This window comes from Tiliqua scincoides, chromosome 3, assembly GCF_035046505.1.
Source record: "Tiliqua scincoides isolate rTilSci1 chromosome 3, rTilSci1.hap2, whole genome shotgun sequence".
NCBI classification, from domain to species: domain Eukaryota; kingdom Metazoa; phylum Chordata; class Lepidosauria; order Squamata; family Scincidae; genus Tiliqua; species Tiliqua scincoides.
Window position 1 is genome coordinate 136,733,730 of NC_089823.1, and position 24,749 is coordinate 136,758,478.

A 24,749-nucleotide genomic window follows, 5' to 3' on the forward strand; every position below is an offset into this window, starting at 1 on the left:
ATTCATAAGTACAAAACGTTTGGCTGTACGTGCGGCATTGTACTTTCATGCCTTTGGCATGAAAATAAATTCTGTGCCTCTTGTAATTTCATCTGGTGAAAAATTGGGTAAACAGAGATGATTACTTACCAGTATTCTACTACAGTACAAATATAGCCAGTTGGTATACTGGTTATCTAAGTTTTCCAGTGAATGAGGGGAATTTTGTCATTTCTTTGTTTCCCCAGATTTCTCAACAAACATGGAAGGGAGATTCATGACTTGGAAGGCCAGTACAAGCAACAAGCTTCCTTAACCCATTTTTGCCTGGCCCACAGATGTACACATTTGGTCCCTGTTGCCTACAATATATGCAACGTTGGGCAGAAATGGCTTATTAGTCTTTACACACATAGTGTGGTAAGTTGCCAATTGGTGACGGATGTTTGCATTCATCCGCAAGCAAATGATTGAAACAGAAGAGGGTATGGCTGAAGTTTATTTGGTTAGCACAGTGGAAGAGAACTGTTCAGCATTCTGATTTCATGGAGGGCCACCAAGCCTACTCCTTGGTTGTTCAATTCTGCATTCTTGTCAGCTGGCATCTGAACCGCTAGCAGGTGGCAGATAATAAGCAAAGAACTTTCAAAGGTAACATTTAGACCATCCAAGTCACTCCTGCTTCATAATTGTTCTGAACACATTCCAATGAATGTGGAGGTAAAAAGCATTGGCTGGAAGCAATGAGAGATAGGCAGCAAGTAATCCCCATTTCTGCAATTTACTATTAGGGGCTGTTGCAAGTGCCTGCCCTGGTTTCATAATTTGGCATCTGACTAAGGATGTGAAAGATAATTGTGAGGGTCTTGTTGCTGAAGGATAATGAGGCAGAACAATGGATAAATCAATAACAAGTACAAAGACGTCGTTAAAATCACCATCTAAGGTACTTATACGTCCAGTACTGTCATTAGTTACAATGAAAGTGCAGCATTATATAAATACAGCACATCTTATGTAACACTGCTTTCCTCAATGGGCCAGAAAGAGCTTGTTATGTCTGCAGACTGGTTTTTTTTTCCTTCAAAAATCACTATAATTATTCTATCTATATGCTTAATCCAGGACTTTCATTGTTAATTTCAGGCATACATGTGTGCTACAGTCACACCATCTGATACAGAGGGCAAGAACAAAGAAACTGTATGTGAATGGGGGGGGGGGGATACAATGAGCACCTTAAGAGCCTGGGGAAAAAAACTGGGAAATGGAGATGTGACAGAAATTAAACAGTATGAAAGAAGGGTGGGATATTAATGAAACAAGACACAAAGACATTAACAGAACCAATGTCTCTTTTGTGCAGCAGTCAATATAGCAGGCCACCCGTCGCTGTTGTCCTCATACGGGGTTGCTCCCTTCAGCAGCGTGATGAAGGTAATGGTGGTTTAATTTCAACCCACTCTTTTTCCCCCCTCCTTGTCTCTGTATGCCCTGGCACCACCTCCTCCTTGCAGGCCCAGTCATTTAAACCAGGCTGGGCAAGGGGGAAGGGAAGAGTATGCTCCTCTTGCCTTCGGTTCCATGGCCTGCTCCTTCCTGCCCAGCTGCTTCTTGAAACAGACATGCTGGGGTGGAGAGTGCTGGGAGCAGACGAGGACCCGGCAGGCTCCTTCCAGTTCGTATCCAGCAGAGACCGAGGCAAGGGGTACAGAAGGTCACTCTGCCTCTACCTCCTTCTTGCCCTCCCAGACAAGGAGGAAGCAGGAGACGATAATATAAACCAGTGGTCTCCAAACTGCGGCCTGAATTCTGCCTAACTGTTCCACCTTGCAGCCACCTTTCTTTACCCTGCCAGGGAGCCACGTCCAGTGCATATCACTCCAGAAGGCTATGCACTCTGATTTCCTGGGGACATGGCCCCAGCGCAAGGCTCTGCAATGATCCAACATGAAGAAAGGTGGCTGCAAGGCGGAATAGTATGGCTTCACCACTGCTGCACTACACCTGGAATGATTATTTAGGTGCACCAGTTTCAGCCTGCGGGCCAGAGTCCGGAGGCTCTTGTCATAGTCCTACCCTATTTCTGAGATACTTTCCTTCTGAGGGGAAAAACACTGTGCACTGGGGTTCTCCCCATCCACATCAAGGTGAGGGAGGGGGACTTTGTTTCATGAAAACAGTTACAAGCAGCTAGAGTGGGACTGGCTACAATTCAGTCCAAAAATTGCTAACTCCACGCAACCTTTTAACAACTGCTCATGAAAAAGAACATAATTAGATCAGGAAAAAATAAGAGATGCATAACATATAAGGTAATATCTGTTTTTTAAACCTGTTTATTATCTGAATAATAAAAAGTCAATTAATCTAATAGGATATGAAATGGAAATCCATCATTACAAATACTGAAGAAATTCCAAATTGAGTCTAGAGACAATATTATATAGCAATCTTATTAAATATCTAATTGAAAGCACAATATTCAAGCTTAGAGAATACATTCAGCAATATACAGATGAAAAATCAAACAAAACAATTAACAAACAAAAAATCCAAACCTCATTACTACAGAAACTAAAAGAAAAAACAAATAAGGGCCTCATTATGAGCAGCCCTAATAACACACTATACAGCTGCACTAAAGATACAGATTTTTGTGCTAAAACAACCTGCTAAATTAAAGGAGTTTCGTCCTTCTGGTCCCTTATCCCAGTTTAAAAAGACCAGATTCTCAAATGTTTGCAGTTGAGTAAAACCACGAGAACATCCTGAACCACCACAGAAACATAAGTGGTGGGGGGTTGGCCCTGGAAATCTCATGGGCACTCAGACAATGCCTAACCTGGTCAACCTCTGATGGTTGGCAACCTTCAGTCTCGAAAGACTATGGTATAAGCCTACAGCACCCGGTATTCTCCGGCGGTCTCCCATCCAAGTACTAACCAGGCCTGACCCTGCTTAGCTTCCGAGATCAGACATGTGCAGGGTAACAGTTGCTGTCAACCTCTGACACAGCCTATTAATTAGATTCACATGTGGTGATTTTCCTCAGTTCAAGAATACAGTGCTGTGGGAAAGCAGCAATTAGATATTACAGCCAAAACTGGAATATCCACAGTTACTCCTAGTTCAGATCAACAGTGTAGCATTTTACAGGAAATTGTTTAGTAACTTCTCTCAACTCTTTTATTCTCTGGACCAGTTCTTACAATATAGGAGTTATTTGGTTCCTACTTTCACATCAGTTCTATGTTCATGACCCACCAAACCAAATGCAATCTACCAGTCTCCAAAATACACTGCTAATAAGACAGACTCTCCACACTCTGGTTTTAACATTTAGTGGAGTATTTTCCAAACATGTGAGGCAAACTTTACTTTGGAGATTAACGTTGGAGGTACACTTTGCTTTTAGACCCAAAAGTTTATTTTTAGGTATAAGGAACAAGTGCCAATTCTCATAAGAACATAAGAATATCCCCACTGGATCGGGCCATAGGCCTATCTAGTCCAGCTTCCTGTATCTCACAATGGCCAACCAAATGCCCCAAGGAGCGCACCAGATAACAAGAAACCTGCATCCTGGTGCCCTCCCTTGCATCTGGCATTCTGACATAGCCCATTTCTAAAATCAGGAGGTGCTCTTCAAGAAGTCCATCCCTTGTGTTCCTGCATGAGGACCAAATCCTATCCAACTTTCCAGGCTTGGTGTAGTCATGCCAATGGAGTGTGCGCTGCAACTTGTGGTGGAAGGGTAGTTATGGAGGCCTCCACAAGGTAAGGGAACATTTGTTCCCTTATCTTGGGGCTGCACTGCAGCTGCACCGGTGCTGGAAAGTTGGATAGGACTGGGCCCTGAGTCACTTCCTGATCAGAAGGACTCTGGGTCATGCAGAGATTCAACAAGTATCATTACCCAATGATGAGTAATTCTGGGAGTAGTTGAATGTGCTAACAGTACCAAAGCAGAGCTGAAGTAGAACTATCTGTCCTCAGCAGAGAGGAAGGAGACAAGACCATGAACAGATGGAAAGGGTGTGGGATCATCTAATTTTTTTTTTTTACTTTAAATTAATTTTTCACGGCACACTTGCACTTTGTTCACAACACCCTAGTGTTAAGTCAGTGCAAAGTTTTGGAATTATCAATTTAGTACTTCATGTGATTGAGAGCATGATCAAAGCACCATGGCTGAAACTTGTTGGATCATTTACAACTTAGACGTGGGCTACATTTTTCTTCATACAAATATCTTTGTCAACAATAATTACCACATCAATTTCACCAACCACAAGATGTTCAACAAGACTAAGAGTACCCTGAAGGAAGATCAATGAAGACCAGTTAGACCATGTAAACTAAACTGCAAATTAAAACAATGGCAACAACAGTATAATCCTTGAGGTGGGATCTCTATGCTCTGTGCAGTACATTCACAGGCAAACAACACAAAATGCAAAGCTTTCTTGGCTGTTTATTTTCAAAGGAAAATGACATCTATTACACTGGAACAAATATAAAGAGCCTCTTAAAAAGTCACCCTTGCCATCCCATCAAAGTAAATCATAGCGAGTAAACTGCAAATTCTGTTCAACATCCACTGACTATGTTGTGTTCATTTTGTCGAGCAAGTAAATGAAATGTGACATATATTGATCTAACTGTCTCTGTATAACTATAATATTTATATCAAATACATATGCTGGAGTCTCTCTTTTCCTGTCTTCCTTCTAAGCTTCCAAACCATGCCTTCATTTACTGACCGCCCACCATTTCTCCAGTTCTCTCTGCTTCCCTGTCTGCACTCTGGTAATTGGCAAGCTTGAAGACAATTTGAAGCTAGGACAATCCAAACATGCATCGTTCTTGACTATGATTCATCACACATATTGGGCACATTTGCCATTTTTGATTCCTTAAAATAGGGGCTCTGGTTTAAGAAAGACCTTAAAAAACATCTGCAGCTCAGCACCTCTGCTTTATTTTTTTAAATAGTGAAGTTAGATCTGAACGCTCATTACTAAGACAGAAACAATCTGATGTAGACAGAGAGAAAATGAAATACGTCAGGAACCCTAACAGCAGTTCAATGAGTAAATCCCAAACTCTGTTCTTCTGGAATGTGTCTTCCACGATAAACTACAATATGGCTGGGAAATATACACATATTGAGAAAGAGAACATGTGAACAAATTTAATTGGCTATAAAGGAAGAGATTTTTCCTTCCCTTAAAATTCCTCAAAAAAATGAATCACAAAATTAACTTCAAAACTTTGCTTTAGACAACACTTTAGGTATAAATAGTCTCATCTGAAAAGGTTTTGTGTCCAATTTATCAAAGCGCTTTTGGTGTCTGTGAAATTTCTGACACTTGATGTGAGAAAGAATCCTCAAATTCACTTCAGGCTGAATTCTGAGGGCAACTCAACATGCTCCGTTTCTCTTGTCTTGTACTGTTTGAGGCCACATCAATGAAAACTTAACAATGTTACTCAAGCCCAGAAGAACTAGTTTTTCATGTGCTCTCTTACTAATTCTGTTTATTCTTCAGACATTCTTGCTTTTGTATGAGACAGTGATGGTGCAGACAAACAGAACCTAGATCTTCAGTCAACTAATTAAGAATTTAGAGAAAAGTCCAAAAGAAAAGGGTTAGGAGCAGTGAACACGTGGCCAGAATGGCATGATAGCCAGGAGGCTGACAGGGCACCAGAGGAGGAAATCTCACTTCTAGCACCAGCACATCAGCATCAACCAGATTTTAATCTACAGCTCTAATCCTTTGAAATTCAGGTATTTCTGGAGCTTCTAGAAGCAATAATAACACGGAGAAGACATCCTGCTATTATAAGCCAAATCAGTTCATGAAATCACACTTTTTTGTTCTTATTTTCCCTTGCTTTTCTTATGAAAATAGCTTTCAAAAATAGGGATAGCTTTCAAAAATAATTTCACACATTCTATAAGTTAAGAGCAAACTTTGCACTGTTTGCTGGCTATCTGGAGGGCAAATTTACAATAATGGCTTGACATTATAATTAAGCTTGCCACTACTAAGGAGAGCTCTTTTCTAGGTCTGCAAGCTTCTCCCAATTTAACTGGTAGATTTATCAACTGAAGCTTTAATTGATTAATTAATGGGGATCTATTTTAACTGATTAGGCTAAGGGCATATGCTTATTTTTGAGGCTGTTTTGATTATTGTGATTTAGGGAATAAAAAGGAAACAGTACAGGCAGCCTTTCCTGCAAATATTAAACAATAGCTTTTGCTTATTAAATTGTAAATTATCGTCAAGATCTGAAGAAAGCATCTATGCTGAGGATTTGGTAACATGCAAATTTATTTAAAAATAATTGCTCAATTAAAAACCAATCAATTAAATCAATTAATTAAAACCATTCAAAGTCAGTGGTTCCCAAACTGGGGAGGTTGCGATCCAGCAAGGGAACCAGAAACAGGGCATTCCCCCTTAAGGGGAGTGGTCCTACCCCAATGGTTACGATGGTGCTGCAGAGAACGGCGCTGCCATTGCCCCCTCTGATCTTGCAGCCCCCTCTGATCTCCTCTGAACTCCCTGTATCTTAAAGCTACTTCCGGTTTTGGGGGAAAACAGGAGGTACATTTAGACAGGGGCTTTATAAACAAGCTGCGAAGGAGATCCGAGGGTGCTGCAAGCCTCCAGGACCCTGCAGGAGTCCAGTACTGCCCACCCAGGTAAGTAAAAAAGCCCCTTGGTAATAGCAGCGCTGTGCTCTCTGCAGCAATGTCGCTGCCTCCCTCCATGCCTATGCAAACACACTTACCTGGTTCCCAACTCCCTGTAGGAAACTGGTCTAAGCAGTTGACAGCCTCATAGGGCAATCCTATATATGTCTACCTAGAGGAAAGTCTCACTGTCTTCAGTCGTGCTTAATCTAGGGTATGCGTGTCTATATGATGGCACCTGTAACCATTATATCATGATCAACAGGAACATGTGGATGTGCCCAGAGTGTTTAGGGAGGATCTTTCTCCTGCCTCAGAAACTTAAATTGTAGGCCCACGCATTTAAGAAGTCTTGATTTTTTTCTTCATCTAAAAACTCCTTCTCAGAGGTGTTTTTGGAGAAAGACAGGGGAATGTCCACCTGCAGTGTGTTTCAGATCTCATTTGATTATTCCTCAGGAGATCCTTCTATCTAGCCAACTTCCCGGTTCCTCACACACATCTCAATCCAGACCGGGGCTATATATGTGCTGAAGCAGGCTTCAGCATGTATATTCCTCAGTGACTAGGGAATTATGCATATAAATGAATGCTGTGCACGTGAGTCCCACAGTCTAATTCATCAAGGCTGTGTGTGTGCAGCTAATTTCTTTAAACCCCAATCCCATGGATCTGGTATTTGGGAAGGAGAGCTGGATTTAAGCCCCAGCGCCAATCTGGCTGCCCTGTGTGTACTCTGTTGAATCAGTGATATTGGATAACTACTGTTATAAACAACAAAAAGGCCAATGTAGTAGGTACATGTGCCAAAGGCACAAGTCTCTTTTAAAATTTAAAAAAGGTGATGGTTTGACCTATGCTGATAAGAGCTACAATTAAAGAGATATAAAAAGGAAACAATACTCTACTGTTTTTTTGTTTTATTTTTATAGGCTTTTAAACATTTCTGAGAATCTTATGTCCTCATTCATTCATTCACTCACACAAAGTCATAGCTAAATTTAAAATAATGCCACCCCTGAGTGAACTGAACTCTTATTGGTGCATGATTCAAACAAGTGGTGAGAACATCCATACAACCCAGTTTCACCTGGATTACATGCAAAGTAATTAAACAAAAAGTCCTCCAAGTGCAAGAAAATCACTTACGTTAATGCACTTTGTAGTATGTTTCCATGGATTAGATATGTCCATGTATATCAGTTTTTCAAGTGCAGCACAGTCCTATTTTGCACTGGAACAGGCAGGCCAGGGAGCCTGCGCTGTATCCGGTGCAAGATAGGGGACCAAAGTGGCTCAGCCAGAGGTAAGGGGAAACTCTTCTCCTTACCCCCTCCCCCCCTGGGTAAGCCACTGCAGCCCCAATGGGTCTCCCTGAACTTGCACCACCTCCGGAGGTGACATAAGTCGGAGGAGAGCGAAAGCCTCCCTCCTGCCTCCTCCCCACGCTCCCCAGACCCTTGTGTTAGTCGAGCTTAGCTGACGCAAGCCTCCCTTTGCAGGTTGGCAAGGAGGCAGGATTCAGCCTCCGTGGGCCGGCGTGCATCGCTGTGCCAGCCCAGCTGACCTTCAAGGAGGTGCAAACGTGCCTTATGCCACATTTGCAACCTTCCTGGGCCGGCGCAAGGGACTTGCACCGGTCCAAGGTTGCAGTAGGACTGCGCCCCTAAAAGAAGAATTCAGTGGAAGAGGTCCATTACATTAGCCTTACATGACATTACACTGGCAGAACAAGAGGCTGCAAGTTGCTTACAAGATTTGCAATGGACAACCATTATTTATCAGACTGAGATGTAGAAACAGAAAACTGTGCGTTTGGATGCTCCAAGCTTCATCCCTCCTCTCCTTCAGCCAGAAGCACTCCTTCCTAGCACATCAAATTGCAGGCTTCCAGGAAAGGGGCCAACTATTCTTTTAGCCAGAGACATGTAGGGTAACATTTTTGCTGGTTCACTGGTGGGGGATAATTATTCAAAGCACACTAATGTTTTTTGTCCATCACAAGAATATTTTGGATGAAGCTGTGGAGTGACAGGGCTTTTGTGACTTTTCTCATCTTTCTTTTGAACATTTCAGAGAGAGCAGTGTGCTGTCGAACCACCAGGAGGTCTTCTTGGTACCTTTCCTTGGTATTTCTCTGTGTCATTTTAAGGCTGCAATCCTATGTAAACGTGCCTGGAAGTGACCCCATTGAACTCATTGAGGCTTACTTCCAAGTAGACATGCACAGGATTGGGCTGTAACTCTGTTTTTTGTATTCTGCATCTCTGATATGCATCCAGTTTTAGCAACACGGTTTTATATTGTTTTTACTTTTTGAGAATTGCTTCAAGAGTTTTTTTTATAACAGAAAAGTGATTACTATATAAAAGTAGTAATTAAAATATTACTATATAATACACAGGAATTACTATATAATTTATATAAATTATATATAGTATAATTTATATACTATATAAAGAAATACACTATATAATATAAAAATATTACTAATATAATACACAGGAAATTCAGTGGGTTCATTACTGTGCTGAGATTTGAAGCAGGACGTACAGTTCATATCTCATATACTTAATCATGACAATACATTAGTATGTCTAAGATGAAATTCACCTGGAACTGGGGAACAGCACAGTGATTGCTATAAGATTTTATAGGATAGTCTACAGGACAGGAAAGTAGCCCAAGTCATATTCTCATCTTGATAAAAATGTATTAATTAGTCTGTACTACTAACAGCCCAATCCTAAGCTGCATGGGTGCATGGCCGCATGGCCTAAACTGCATCCAGTGCAGCTCAGAAGATGGATGGAGGTCTCCTCGGCTGTCCCTATACGGCTTCTCAGATCCACACCAGCTATGGTCAGTTCTTGTCATCCACTAGACTTAGGTTCCTGGAAAACCTAGTGGATCGCAAATATGCAGATAATGAACCATTGAACCTATGGGATGAATGGGGATAGGTAAAAGTACATCAGAAGAATCCAGCAGAGACCCTCAGGACACCAGCAGAGTGCAGCAGGAAGTGCTAAAATATCTCTGAATCCTGCCAAGACCTTCCAGAAGCTGCAGGGACCTTCAGAATGGCTCCTGCAACCAGCACAGACACCTTTAAAATGACCGGCAGAAGGTCTTGCCGTGCTGCCTGGTGTAACATTACCTGAGCCAGCTGGCGCTGCTTCAGGATGCAGTGCTAGCAGGCTGGCGCAGACCACTGGGCTGGTGTTGCTGGCTCACAGGTAGCCATAAAAATGCTTGATGGCACACTCTGAGCCGGCGCAGGTTTGGCTGTGCCAGCTCAATCAGGAGTTAGAATTGTGCCATGAGTCAATTTAATAGGGGTTGATGTCATGTCTGATGGTGTTCTGTCTCTCTGTTTCTGTAACTTTGAGAAACCTAGAGATAATTTGCCAATGATTAGGGTAAAAGGAATAAAATCAAACCATTCTATATTTCAGAATTAAATCAGGATATCTAATCAATCCAAGGTGTCCTGTCAACTTGTATTATCTATCTGTCTGTCTGTTTACTCTGTTTCTCCACAGTTCTTTTTTATGTCTGGGAACTACAGCTATCAAATCCCATGTTTCCTTCTGGAAGGGATCTCTAGCAGTTTGTTCTTCCTTGGGGTATTTTGATGATTTGGCAATTTATGGCTTATAAAGAAATCTGAAGAAATCTCCAAGAAACAGAGCAGTTTGTTAGAGAAAAGAAACAAGAGGTTATGTTATAGGTTTACACAGCACAGAAAGGACACTTGTTAAAATGTAAGGCATTTAAACTTATATGTGAACCTGGAAGTCTCAGGATAACTATTAATTGTATCTAGTGCTTTTAGAGGACTTCTGGACAATCCATTTTGTCACAGTTAGTCACTGATTTGTACCAGAAACACACAAGTGACACCATCAATGGGATTGTCATTTATTGTCCTGTCCAGGTGTTACTTTTACTCTGTCTGGTGTAAAATAAAGTAGTGAGGTGGGGGGGGGGAGAGAACTGGGGAAAAAAACCTAAGGCAGCAAAGAGAGAAGGAGGCTTCAAGCTCCGGCCTGGAAGTAGCATGTTATTATGGGAAGACTACCAGCACATTCCAACCAAGGATCTTCCTCAGGGGCAAAGAGCCTCCATGTGTCTTCTTTTGATATACCAGTTAAAATGACTGACTCAATTATATTTGAGTTGTTTTACTCATGTACCAGAATATGATAAGTGCAACAAGTCACAGTGGTGAAATGATGCTGAGTGGGCTTGTAAATCCATGTCTAATCTCAGGCAGATACTCTGGTACTAGATTTTCCACAAGTCTCCTTTTAGGAAAATTATGCAAAGGGACATGTGTGGCTGGAAGAATCAATTTCCATAAGGGAGCAAAATGGAGCAGGACGCATGGCCAGTTTTTCAAGTCCACTTGAATGATACTGACAAGGGAAAAGATACAGAAAAGATAGATATACTGACTGCATATACAACAAGAACTGAAATGAGAATATGTTGAAGAAGAAATGTGTTGGCATTCTGGTCATAGTTCTTGTTGTGGAGTGCCCTTTGTGTGCAAAAATGCTCTAAATCCCTTATCTCATTCACCCTCAAAGCAACTCTCTAAGGTAGTGGTTCCCAAACTGTGTGCTGCGGTGCCCTCACAGGGCTGCTGTGGGGTGTCTCCAGTGGCTCCTCTTCTGGCTCTCCCGGGCACAGCATCTTGGATCGTGCAAGATGCAACAAGAATTGCACAAGATCTCACACGGTCCAAGATAGTAGTGCCAAGAAAAAGAGGCCATCACGAAGGTGCTGTGACCCAGATAAGTTTGGGAAACAATGTTCAAAGGCCATTTACTCTTTAAAGTAAGAACAAGCCTTAAGATGAATTTATATTAACAGTTTGTGTGGTTGACTTCATAGCCTATCACCTAGTTTAGAGTACAGCCTTCTATTTCAAAACAAACAAAGATGTTTCCTTTTATCTTTGACTGCTCCCCAAAAGATGTTCTGTTACTGCATAATTCTGGCACTATTGCCAAAATATTTGCTACTACCCCCAAAATGTGCAATTTCAGTGCCTCCAAGTTGGCATCCTGAACTCTAAAGCTACAATCCTATGTACCCTTGGGAATAAGCCCCCTAGAAGGACTTGTGTCAGAGTAAACATATATAGGATTGCAATGTAAGCCCTGAAGTTGTGGAACTCATGAAAAGTGTTTGAAGATTAAAAATTTTTGCAACAACCATGAATCTAATGGGGTCCCCTTCTCTCAAGTTCATGAAAGCACTGCAGGAAAAATACCCCAAGGTCCAGATTTCATTAAAGACAGCTACAAAGTAAATGGCTTTCCAGATTTATCCCTGGTATTCAGACAAAGCCATTTATGTACTGTAATTCACACTGTATTTTGTTGCAAGTGTTTTTTTGTAAATACAGAAGAGATTCACACATTCTATATATAATAAAATCCTATTGTGCCCTATCATGAAAATTCACAGCCGGTAACATAAGAAAGACAGATGAAAGTATGAGGATATAAAATACAGTAAACTAAAAGAACCCCCTACCAAATCATGCATAACTGAGCCCAGACTACTTCAAGAAAATACTCAGCCTCTAGCCGTGTCCAGGTTGAGGGAGATCTATAACTGTGGAGTATCTTCTTTATGTGCCTCTATGTCTTCCCTAATAACATAGTATAACAAAATTTGAACAATTTGAAAATTTGAAATTTGTTTCTTAATTTTGGTGTGAGGATTTCAAAAATGCCACTCTTTTTGGCATAGCTTCAATAGTTACACTACCTCGAAATCCATGTGGTTGTATAATAAGACTGTATATTACAATGCATCATTAGGCAATAGGATTAGTAGAGATACAAAATTTAAGATAACTAAAAAAGTTTTGATGATTCCCCCCCCCCCCAATTTTTTTTTAAACACCCCTAAGATTACCATTGGAATCAGCATCAGTATAAGAAACATAAAAATTCAACATAAACTATTTTTGTGTTACACAGTGTAATATTCTAGTTGCCTTTGAGCAAATGAGTCTGTCCTGCGTATCCCCTTCTCCTAAACTGCACACCACCATGGGCAGGAAAGATACAGTCAGAAAGAAAAGATGGCTGGAAAATAGATTATGCTGGGGAACTTGGGAGCTTTCCCCTGGGTGAGAGATGGACAGATGACTAGCTCCCAAAGAGAACAGAAAGGAAGAGGATTGCATTGTACATAGTTAATAGCATCAGTACTGTGACATCAGTGACCTACTGATGTCAGTATTGTGACATCAGTAACCAGTGGGCTAGTCATCTCCCTATTCCTTAGTTGCAAATACAAATCACAAGCTGAGACATGTGGTAGATTGCAAACATTCCCAACATTTGCTAGGCTCCTTGATCATTAATAATAAACAAACATTTATGAAGCACTTTTTGTGTGTTCAAAGCACTTCATGTACCAATAATCAAACTCAGTAATTCTTTCAACAACCCTATAAGGTGCACCAGTATTAACCTCTCCATAATGCAGATGGGGGAAGGCTAAGGCTGAAAGAGACAGGCTCCCCCACTATGGCCAACTAATGAGTTCATGGCTGATGCAAAGTTTGAACCAGAGACATCGTCACTCATGCAGCACAACCTCCAATGCCTCTTTACTCAGAGGTGAGTCCCATGGTGTTCAATGGGGCACACTCCCAAAGTAAGTGTCTGCAGGACAGCAGCCTTAGCCACTTGCACATTACTTCTCTGTTGAGTGAGTGGCCTCAGGTGATTTCACAACTGAGGGCGCAATCCTAACCCACTTTCCAGCACCGACATAAAGGTAACGCAGCTCTGAGGTAAGGGAACAAACATTCCCTTACTTTGAGGAGGCCTCCGTCAGTGCCACCCAACTGCAGGATGCAGCACACGTCTCATTGGCACAGCTATGCCAGTGCTGGAAAGTTGGTTAGGATGGAAAGTTGGTTAGGATTTGGGCCTGAGATGGGCAGAGGATCAGAAATAGTCTCCAAGTGGGTCTGCAAAACCTGAGTTTCAACAAGCCAAATGCAGCTCACCAGTTATGGGGGGGAGGGGAGGAAGCACAGCAATACATCCTTAGGGATTTATGGATTTATAACTAGACTCTTCAGAAGGGTCTGTTGGCATATCCCTTCTTTTAAATTCTCTACCTGCAGGACAATTATTAAAAAGACCATAAATAATAAGCATAAGCAAAGAAACTTAATGTACATTTCTTCTTGGGAGAGGGAAATCCATAAACTATTTTAAGACTCCGACTAATGTCTTTCAACAATGTTTAGTGGCTCCAGTTTTTGCAAATGCTTTCAGTTTTATCTGGAAACTTTTTGACATTAGAAATTGCAGAACTGTAGTTTCTCATTATGTTTGCTGCCAGAATCTTTGCTGAGCTGCTCAGCTAAAACCTTACATTGCTAATTACTACCACATGCCTCTTATCCCAAGCAATGGAAAACTTATTGGTTCTGACAGCCCATTCTCTAAATGCTGAATTCCAAAGGAAAACTCAAATGTTTGGCCAAACATAACATTTCATCAATCTTGTTCTGCTGACTGCAAAACCAATATCAAACATAAGATGCTAATGGTTTTTTACTGTGCTGTTCCCAAGCTTATGTGCACTGATGAAAGATGTACGTGAGCAAAGGGCTTCTCAAAAGTACTTAGAAATTAGCTTTTTGAACCAGGAAACAATGCATAAAGTTAAATTGAACAGTCTGTGCGCTGATGACAGAGTTCAGCTTCAGTCAACAAAATATACAGGCAAAAAGAGATGGGTAGAGACAAACAAAGAGCGTATGTGTATATATATATATTTATTTATTTATTTTTTAAAAAAGCAAAAACCCCAGAGATACGACAACATTAAGCAAACCCCAAAGCTAGCAGGAAAGCAGTGAGCTAGGCACTGAGGTCACCAGGATGTGAGAATTTAAAGACCAGGTCTACGTTTAGAGACAACAGAGCAATGTTTGGTACCAGTGACAAAACAACAGATCTTGCGAACTAGCTTCTTGAAAACTTTGTTTATGGTGGTAAATAAAATCTCTGTGGTAAATAAAATCTCTGATCATCAATGCACTTTGTTCAGAGCTTAGACAACTAATAGCCCAATCCTATCAAGCTGTTACGCCAGAGGAATGCGTGTTCTGCCAGTATAATGTGCTTTACGGCAGTCGCTACTATACTGGTGCGCACTGCCTGACCATCCTGCACCAGGGACACCTGCTGGAGCATGTAATACTGTCTAGGGGACAGAATGGGGCAGAGGAGGGAAAGAGGTGGGAGAAACAGGGAGGAGGGTGGGTTCAGCAGCAGCACCCATTGAGTCCGAGCCCCTGTCCTGGGCCTGATCCGCCTGCATGGATCTGTTTGGACTTGCTCCAGCTCTAGAGCTGGCGCAGGACTGAATTAACCCACAGTGGCTGCTGAGGCTTATCCTGGGGCAAGGAAACAAATGCTCCCATACCCCGAGGAGGCCTCGAGAGGCGATATCTCCCCCCATGGGATATGGCAGTAGCTGTGTTGGCAGCACTGTATCATTGCGCATGGAGTTAGTTAGGATCAGTCTGTAAGACTGGGAGTCCTATGAAGTCATGAACTTGTTCAAAAGTAAAGCCTGCCTCAACCTGTCACTAATCTTTAGGAGAGCTAGTTTAAAAATGAAAGAAATTAGTGCAAAACTTGTAAAAGCTGAGCTAAATACATGTGGCTGGGCTGACGCAAGTGCAAAAGGTAGGCATCAAGAGGCGGGGAGGAGGCAGGAGGGAGGTGTTCCTGGGCGGGGGAAGAGTGGGCGGTGGGTTGCCCTGGAGGTGGGTGGGCAGGGACTGGGAGGCGGGGCTGGGATCCGGCAATTATGCCAGAACCCAACCCCCGTTCCTGGGGAGAACGGAGCAGCTTCAAGCCTCTCTGCTCTCCTCAGACTTGAGCTACCTCAAGAGGTGGCGCAAGTCCAAGGAGACCCATAGGGGCCAGCAACCCTTACTCAGAAGTAAAGGGAAATGTTTCCCCTTACCTCTGGCTGAGCTGCTTCTGGCCACTATCCTGTGCTGGATAAAGCACAAGCCTCCTGGCTTGCCTATTCCAGTGCAGGATAGGATTGCGCCCTAAAACTTACTCAGATCATTGGGACTTAGGGACAAACTACATGTTATATTAAGCATGTCATTAGGGCTAATATGTTTTGGTTTTGTTTAGTTTTGTTTCTAAGCAGGAGCCGCAAGAGGTTCAAACTGGATAGTGACCATGAAATGGGTGGAGGGGACGGTTTTAACCCTTTGTATTGGGCACAATCTTGATCCAGGTCTACACCCCAGCTGCAGTCTGCCCCAGAAGAAAAGCTTCCATTGATAGCAATGGGAACTTTCATTCAAGGGAAATAGCACCCATGTGTCTACATGTATGAGGGGGTAATTACTATCAGGGTCATGCTGGAGACAAATGGTTAACTTCTCCCTACCCCACTCCATGACAGTTAGGATTCTTCCAAATCCTATTGAGAAAAAAAAAAAAAACCAGGCACATCAGCTGTGATGATATGCTTAATGTAGCATATGATTTAGCCCGTGGGAGGGGGAACAAATTTAAGTCTTGTTCCATTACTTTCTGTGGGACTTGAAATTATTCTTTGCATTGCACAGAATGAGGTGGTAGAATGTTGAACTATAGAAGTGATCTATTTTTGAATACTCTTGCCTATATCCTAGAATATAGTAAACTATGTACTATGTTCCCATATGTAAGGAGTTGTAGTATTTTTTTTTTTTTAATGTGGAGGAGTATTTAGAAATAGTGTTCAACCAACAATCTCAGGGAATATAGGCAAAGAAAACACCCATCTCACTCTGCATAACATCAGACTGACTCTTACTCATAACTGACTCCAGCTACTCATTGCTGGATTGTGCCCACTGCCTTTGATGCTAAAAGTATTTTCAATTCTTAAAACTAGGATGCACGATAATGAGCTTCCGTGTTCAAAAAAGTCTGGATTGGCATCAAAATTTCTATTCCAAATTTGAATTTTGGTTAAAAGGAGTCATCTTTCAAAAATTCCTGTTACAGCATGCGATTTGACAATTTCTGAATATATTGGGTCTCAACAGATGTTTTCCTATGTTGAAACTTCAGTAGTGCTACTTTAAAAAAAAAGTTAGGTGTCAGAAAATGTACCTGTATATTTTTAAAGCCTAATGATGAGGGTAGAGCTAGATGGGTATGCTAGATGAGAATGCTGTGCAAAACAGATAGAAATACTAGTTTGGAATTAACTGGAAAAGGATTATTGGTCTTTATTGAACTTATCATTTGCACAGGCAAAGAGAGATGGATCCAATACCACTGTCATCACATCATATCAAAAAGTGATTTCGAGCTGATGGGGTTCAAAAGACACAAAACTGAAAACATGATTCTTGGGTTGAGAGGAGAGGCAACAAGCGTCATTCAAAAGCAAAGAGCTAAAAATTTGCTTTTCTATGATCTGTGAAAAGGCAAATGGTAATTTTAACTTTTTTATTTTGACTGGCGAATGGGATTTGGGGGTATTTGCAAAGCTCTTTCCATCTTTTTCTGTGGAATGGCAGAACACAGACTGAACATAAAATGAGAGGAGAAAACTGAGTAAAGGTACAGTGAAGACAAACTGGAAAGATGACACTGTACAGATTCCAAAGCAGGTGTAATATGCAATTTGGGGGTCAGGTAACCTGATACTGTGAGTAGTATGATCAAGGTAACCCAACAGTTATTGAATGAAAACTTTGTGCTATTAAATTTGTGACAATTCCTACAGGCCATATCATTTCAGGTTGCTGTTGCTGCCAACCAAAACAATATTACTTCTTCAAGATTTTGGCACTAAAGTAATGTGTGTATTTATTCACTATTTGTAGCTAGCATGAATCCCAATTTGGGGAGGGAGGCAGGATGTTGTCTGATTTTAAATCCACTGGCCTAACTCCTGACAATTCTTCAGGAACTTCAAATGTTATCAAGAAGGATCATATAAAGATACTTAAAAATTATTTGCATGACTGTGGAAAGATTTTTCCATGCCAACACACTCATGCATACTGTGGTAGCCATGTGTGCAGCCCCATTATAGAAGTGTCCATTCTAATGAAGTACACCTAGCTGAGAGCATAACTTGGTAGCAGTCTGCTGCACACCTCCGAGGTGTTGGTTGGAGGAAACCTGGAGACCACTGTAAGTGTAAGTAAGCCTGCAGATTTCAGGACATGAATATTAAGATTAGAGTTGGAAAGAAGCAACTGTAGAAGGAGCCCATACACTGACATGAAGAGCTTTGACCCAATCTGCAACTTGGGTTTAAAAAGCTGACTGCATGTTAATAATAGTAGAGTTATCGTCCAGATTTCACAACTGAGAGCTGGGGTTGCTCACATATTTCCTTGGAGAACACAAATAATAATTGTGACTTGTACCTTAACATGGCCCAGGTCTCTAATAGACAGTGTGACAACTTAAGGAAGGGGTGACACATGATGTCAAAGACACACACGGAATACCTATGAATCAGATGTCACCACCATGGCGGGCTCTTTAATGTCACACAACCACACCTGGTCACTTGTTTTTTGTTTAGACTTACTTTCTGCCTCGTGTTGAGTTAAAAGTCCCGCCGTATTTCTTCCGATTAAGGATGAGAGCAGCAATTTCTGGCACGTAGCGCGCAAACATTGCCTACATGCACGAAACAAAAAACAAAAACCAAAAAAGAAAATGGCATGCAGAGAGAGTTCTACTGCACCAGAGGCAGCAGAGCCTCTTGGAATACTTACTTTCTTCCACTAACCGCACTATAGGAACCACCATATTTCTTGCGGTTTCCTATTAACTCTATGATTTCAGGGACGTAGCTGGCAAACATGGCCTAAGGAAGAAGATAGAAGACAGAAGAAAAGACTAAAAAGAGAGGCAAAAGAAAGGGGGGGGGGTGATGAATATTTTTAAGAAGAGATATCATCTTTAAGATCTGAAAATGCAAAAGACTTAGATCTATAAAGGTATTTTTTTTCCAAAAAAAAAAATTGTTTTTAAAGAAGTTCTTATTAAATCAAAACAAGAACACTCAACATAAAAGTTGGTCTTGAAAGAAACGCACATCTGGTCAACTAAAGAAAATGGCCAAAAGAAGGAGAAAGGCACACAAAACAAAACCAAAAAACCCAAGAAGGACAAAATGAGGTCAAAGCAAAATGGCATCCAACTGATCAAGTGCTGCCATGGCTAACACCTCCTCAAAGGGAACGAGCGGAATTATCTAGAGATTAGACACCGCCAAAAAAAAACCCAACCAATGACAAAATGAAGAAAAAACATACTATGACTAGGTTGCGTATTACAGTACTCGTTGATTTCAAGAAAAGTAAAAGGGTTTTTTCGCCATTATTAAAGAAAAATAAAAATACGGAAGCAGGGGCCTCCCCCCATGCACGTGAGAATGAACAAGGTGTAGGTAACACAAAACATATATGTATATATTATGTATGTATTTTAAAAAGTTTTGCCTTTTTAAAAGTTGATAAGGACATGTAAGGACATAAAAGAAAACAAGTGATGAGGAGAAAAAATGTAATCTGCCATGTTTTGTCCAACAAACATTTTGCTTGTGGCTGGATACTTCTAAGAGCTGCTGCCAGTGAACTTGGCCTCATTTTTGGTACACAAATATGCACCTTTTGGGAAATAAGTGCATACACATATGGTATTTAGTGTGCCTATCAGATAAAGCATCCCTAGAGAGAGATGTATACAAGATATACAAAATATTTGAGAATACTTATGTGCCAGAATATGTATATTACATACACAGTGGGCCAAATTTGACCAGTACTTACCTTATGATATGTATAGCACTAGGTCTGCTGCTGGTTTGTTGCAAGAAATTGCAACAGTTGCTAGAGTGCCTTCAGCGCTGACAGAACAGTTTTGGAAAGTAATTTGATAAGAGGTCATGTAGGTTTTCTTGTCCAGTGTACTTACGCAGCTCTTCAAACAGCAGAGACATATCTCGCTGACCTGTTAGGAAATGTTGCCTGCCTGCGTGAGAGTTAGCACCATGTCGCCTTACATGGTTGCCAGGTTTTGAAATGAAAGCAAACACGGTTGTGCCATCGTCTGGAACGGGCAAGCGGCTCTTTAAAGGTGGTCCTAAGCCACAGTGTTTGTTGGAATATTGGGAAGGAACACAAAGGGGAGGGAGGGTTCTTGAAACCGCAACTATCTTTAAAATACCACTATCATAATCATCAAATTAACGCACTTCCACTAACTGCTCACTGAAAGTAATGCTTTATCATACTGTACACCGCTAAGGCGGTTTCTATATTTGCATGCATTATATTCTTAACTAGAACGGCATGCTCTTATTTTAGTTAAACAGCTCTGCAAGATGCCAACTTTGAACACATATTTTCAATTTTTTTTTTTAATTTACTCATTAGTTTGCTAAAGTTAAGGTCATGACACACACAAACTCCAGTGGAAAATAATGTAAGACTTTTACCAATCCCCCGAGGATGAAGAAGACCATGAAAAGGCGACCAAGGGTTGTTTTTGCATAAACATCTCCATAACCAACAGTGGACATAGTAACCATTAGTAAATAAACACATTCCCAATATGTAAGCGCTTGGTTATTTTTGAAGTTTTCCCATGGATCCCCTGAGTTCTCCACCTACAATAGAAGAATAACATCAGATCATTGCCCCAGATGACCAGATCCCATAAGGCAGAAAAATAATGGTACTTTTCATATCTCATCATATGGAGGCTAAATAAGCATGGACAAAGTGGTTGGCATCACAGTGACTCTGCCCCCAATGTGTACACATCTGTTTCACAGTGTAAAAGGAGTTTACCTGCATATATTTGAATGCCCCTAGGCTTATTTCACATAGTGAAACAAACACAGGTACAAGGCAGAGGCTGTCATTGTGACACCACATCTCCGCCACCACATGGTGATCTTCCCTGCAACAAACATACAAAAAGGTTGATAATGTATCAGCAGGATGTCCAGACCACAATCCAAAGAAGGACAGCCACATGTGGGAGAGAACCACAAATGCAGCTGGAGTTCTGCTTGTTTTCTCAGTGGCTGCTGTTCCTATGGTCAGGCTTTTAAGATGATCTTAGTGAAGTGCTGTAGCACAACTGACCATCAAAGTCCCAGCTTTGCATGCAATCTTCTCCCTCCTGGAAGTTTCAAGCCCCCTCCAACTTGAGGAGCTGTCCCCAAAGCTAAGAAGAGAGAATGGCTTCTGTAGGACAAAGCAGAGATAACTGTGACCTGCTCCTTCAAAGCATGCAGTTCCCCAGGTGAAGCTCTCTCACCACCAGCCAGGTCGACCTTCATAGGTAGTGACAGAGACCCACCACCTCATGCCATCAGGAGATTACTCAGGCCCCCTGCACCTATCGGATAAAGCTATCTCCAGCACCAATCTCCAGCTGTCTCCAGCAAGGCTGGTATGGGCTTCTGCTCTGTTGTGTCACATAGCTGTAGAACTCCCTAATTCCAGAGGGTTAAACGTTCTTAGCAGGAGCAGGCAGGTTCTTCCCTGCTTGCCTTGGATTCATGGTAAGATGTTCATTTCTCTGACCATTTTCCAAGATGCCAAGAGATGTCACAGCTGTTCTGACAGAGTCACAGCAGCAGCAGCAGCAAGTGTTGATTCATTTGGGCTGAAGGAGCAGATGGCGTTAAGCTTATCTTAATAGATGTGAAAACAGCTGGACCAGTGCTCCAACACAGATCCAAGGTACACTGCTTGGGGCCATATTGCACCACACTGAAATGGTCATGTGAATCAACGCAGGACCTTTAGATCAAGTGCTTCAGGATGGAACGTCCGGTCTTCTGTTGTAGCAGAGCAACTCTGGATTTCAGATTGCTGAGGAATAAGATTTGTTAAACCACTTTGCCTTAGTTTGTGCACTGGCCTAAAAAACTGACTATACTTTCATTTGGAGAAGAAATGAAAGCATTACTTTATATAATAATTATAGTGCCCTTTGAAGAGTTTTAGTCATGTATTAGTAACATAAAGCTGCTTGGTCTAAGATAGTACAGTACCAGGTTTTTAAACTTGTTTTTGGTGACAAATGTTACTTGCTGTTATTAAGGAAACACTGCCACCTTGTGGGGATTTGTTATTGTTGACAAACCCAGTGAAAATTACTGGGTCCAAAATTACTTTTAACAAACAGGGCCACTATACGCTTGTCATATAGTTCTGTGATGAGTTATCATGATGGGCTGTTTCTATTTTCAACACAAAGCAACCGTAGGCGATTTCAAATTAAGGTGGGGACCAACACGGTGGGAGGCACTGCTCAATTCTTTCTTTTCCTGCTGCTCGTTGGCTTGGAATTGCCCCTCCAAGAGGGAAAAAGTCCTGGAAATATTTAGGAACATTAATTAGGCATGCAGTAGGAAGCTATGATTGGTTGTGGTTTCCTGGCACACACCGACTTTGCACTATATCTGGGAAAATGCAGCTGCCCTTCACATTTTTGTGGACAAACAGTACCTGCAGTGTGAAGGGAAAGGAAAAGAAATTCTGTGATGTCTTTTTCAAACGTAAAACCTATTGATAAAGCCATGCGTTAGCCTGGGAATGGCAGCCATGGGTGTGTGGCAACAGCAGTAACGGATCTGTGAACAGTAAACACTCCCAAAGAACCATCATCTTGTTATTTCTTTACGTAATCCACTTTGCAAAGCTTTTTGCTGAAAACTTGAATATATTATAGGTGGTGGGCAGCTATCATCATCATCATCATCGAAGTATACTTACCAGATGTATAAATCCAGCTGCTGTCAGCCATGTGCTAATAAATATAGAACACAGATTCACCAACTTGATGGAATTACTGTGAAAAAAGGGAGGGGAAGGACAAAGTTAACAGAAGGTTTTCTCAGAGGGTTGCTGTGGTTTGCTGAGCACATTGTACCAGGACTGGTCCAAGACCTCTTGGTGTCTGAAGCAGTGTTCCAAATGTTGCCACCCCTCACAGGTGATGTTCCAATCTCTGCTCCTCCCACTCCCTAGACTGGAAATGGAAAACAGACACAGAGCAGATGAGAACGTGGGGAGGAGAAGTAGAGGGTCTTGGGCGCTCTAGCACATAACCAGCTGGCACATCACTCCTGTCTCCTCCACATTTTCCTTCCTTTTCCAACCCAAGGTGTAAAAAAGAATCTGTGCAAACCTTACTCCAGTCCTCCTGGACCCTTGGCTAACATGCTATGGGACAGGTTTTGGGGGAATACCCCAAATAAGTGGGAAGGAGGCTTTCAAAGACAGTCTTTCTGCCCGGCTTTGTCCTCGTGATGGCAGTGGAGTCTACCAAGTTTGGTCCTAGCAGAGGGGATGATCTGGGCAGGCACTGGCCTCAGGATTGCCCGCCTCCCCAATCACCACAGCATGTTGATGCAGAACTGTTTCCTGTCTGTATATGAAATGCCTGTGCCTTTTCAGCTGGCGTTCTAAATATAGATGAAGGATTAGTCACCAACATTTTCCTCAACTTTAAGCTCTTTGAGACATCTGTGCATCCCTAATTCTGACTGAGCCCAGTCTAAGCCCTCGTAGTTTTACTGAAACCTCATTTATATCAGCAAAGAGATAAAAAAAAATCAATCCAAATTGATTAACTTTAATATGATAGGGAAAAGAGGCTTGATCCTGGTACAGGTACAAAAATAAACTACATACACAATTCTGCAGATAGTCGTATCAACTTCAGAAAGGTCATGGATTTGATTTTACTACTAAAGTTCTAATTATTAGGATGCTATCAATACTGCTGCATCTCCATTCAGCTAGAACTACATACACTGAAGCAAGCTTCCCTGTGCATATTCCTAAGAAGATCAGAGACTGTATGTCCAAACAGGTACTGCACTAACAGCGCAGGGCTATGCAGGTCTACTCAGAAGTAAGTCCCATTGTGTTCAGTGGGTCTTACTACCAAAAGAATGTGTACAGGGTTATTGCCTGAGGGTTCTTAACATTACTGAATGGCCACTGAATTGAATAGCGCCAATCAGCTGCCTGGAAGTGGGGAAAACGGACTGGAAACAACCCTTCCCTTCATCTCACCATTAAACAGTGTTTATGGCAATTAGAATTAAGTGCAAAGGTACTTGTACTGAGGTGCCTTTCTCTCTAGAGCAGGGTTGCCCAAACCCCGGCCCGGGAGCCACTTGCGGCCCCCGGGGGCTCCCAATCCAGCCCGTGGGGAGCCCCCAGTCTCCAATGAACCTCTGGCCCTCCAGAGACTTGCTGGAGCCCGTGCTGGCCCGACGCAACTGTTTTCAGCATGAGGATAACTGTTCGACCTCTCACCTGAGCTGTGGGACAAGGGCTCCCTCCACTACTTGCTGTTTCACATCTGCGATGCAGCAGTGGCAATGAAGGAAAGGCTGGCCTTGCTTTGTGCAAGGCCTTTTATAGGCCCTGAGCTACTACAAGACCTTCATTCATTCATATAAGTTCCATCTCTAATAAATTCATTTATGTAAATTTATTCAAAATTTAAATGTAAATTAATTCTTTTTTTTCCCCCGGTCGGAGAGATGATGTGGCCCTCCTGCCAAAATGTTTGGACACCCCTGCTCTAGAGGATCTGCTAAAGAAATATTAAGCATTAAGCATTTTCCCTAGTGTTTGAGTCATTACATAAAGTCTAGCCACCAGCTGTTAGCACACTCCCTTTCTATTTGCAGAATGTTGTACCTAATTTTCTAGAGATCACAGTATTATGAATGGCCTTTGCACTTGTCGCATGAATGAGATTTGTTTGTCCCTATAACCCAAGCTCCTCATATGCTCTATTCATTCAGTTTTCCCATCCCTCTAACTTTACATGCTACAGATAAGTACTTTGGGGGCCAGCATCTAGAGTGCAAGAGAGGAGGGAGGAGAAACAAAGGAGCCCCCTCTTCCTTGTTGCACTTGCCACTATGGCCCTCTTCACTCATCATCCCCCCCCCCCGATCACTGAACACATTA

At 41.9% G+C, this 24,749-nt stretch overlaps 1 protein-coding gene across 6 annotated transcripts in view; it reads right to left on the minus strand.

The window, feature by feature from the left end:
* The window catches only part of KCNMA1 (potassium calcium-activated channel subfamily M alpha 1), a 619,222-nt gene that overhangs the window by 193,533 nt on the left and 400,940 nt on the right, over positions 1-24,749 (minus strand). For all 6 annotated transcript variants that reach the window (XM_066621009.1, XM_066621008.1, XM_066621007.1 and 3 more), the window contains exons 7-9: positions 22,530-22,605; positions 20,234-20,404; positions 18,507-18,598 (exon numbers count right to left, since the gene is read on the minus strand). In XM_066621009.1, the coding sequence (XP_066477106.1) occupies positions 18,507-18,598; positions 20,234-20,404; positions 22,530-22,605 (339 nt within the window). The remainder of the gene's footprint in view (positions 1-18,506; positions 18,599-20,233; positions 20,405-22,529; positions 22,606-24,749) is intronic.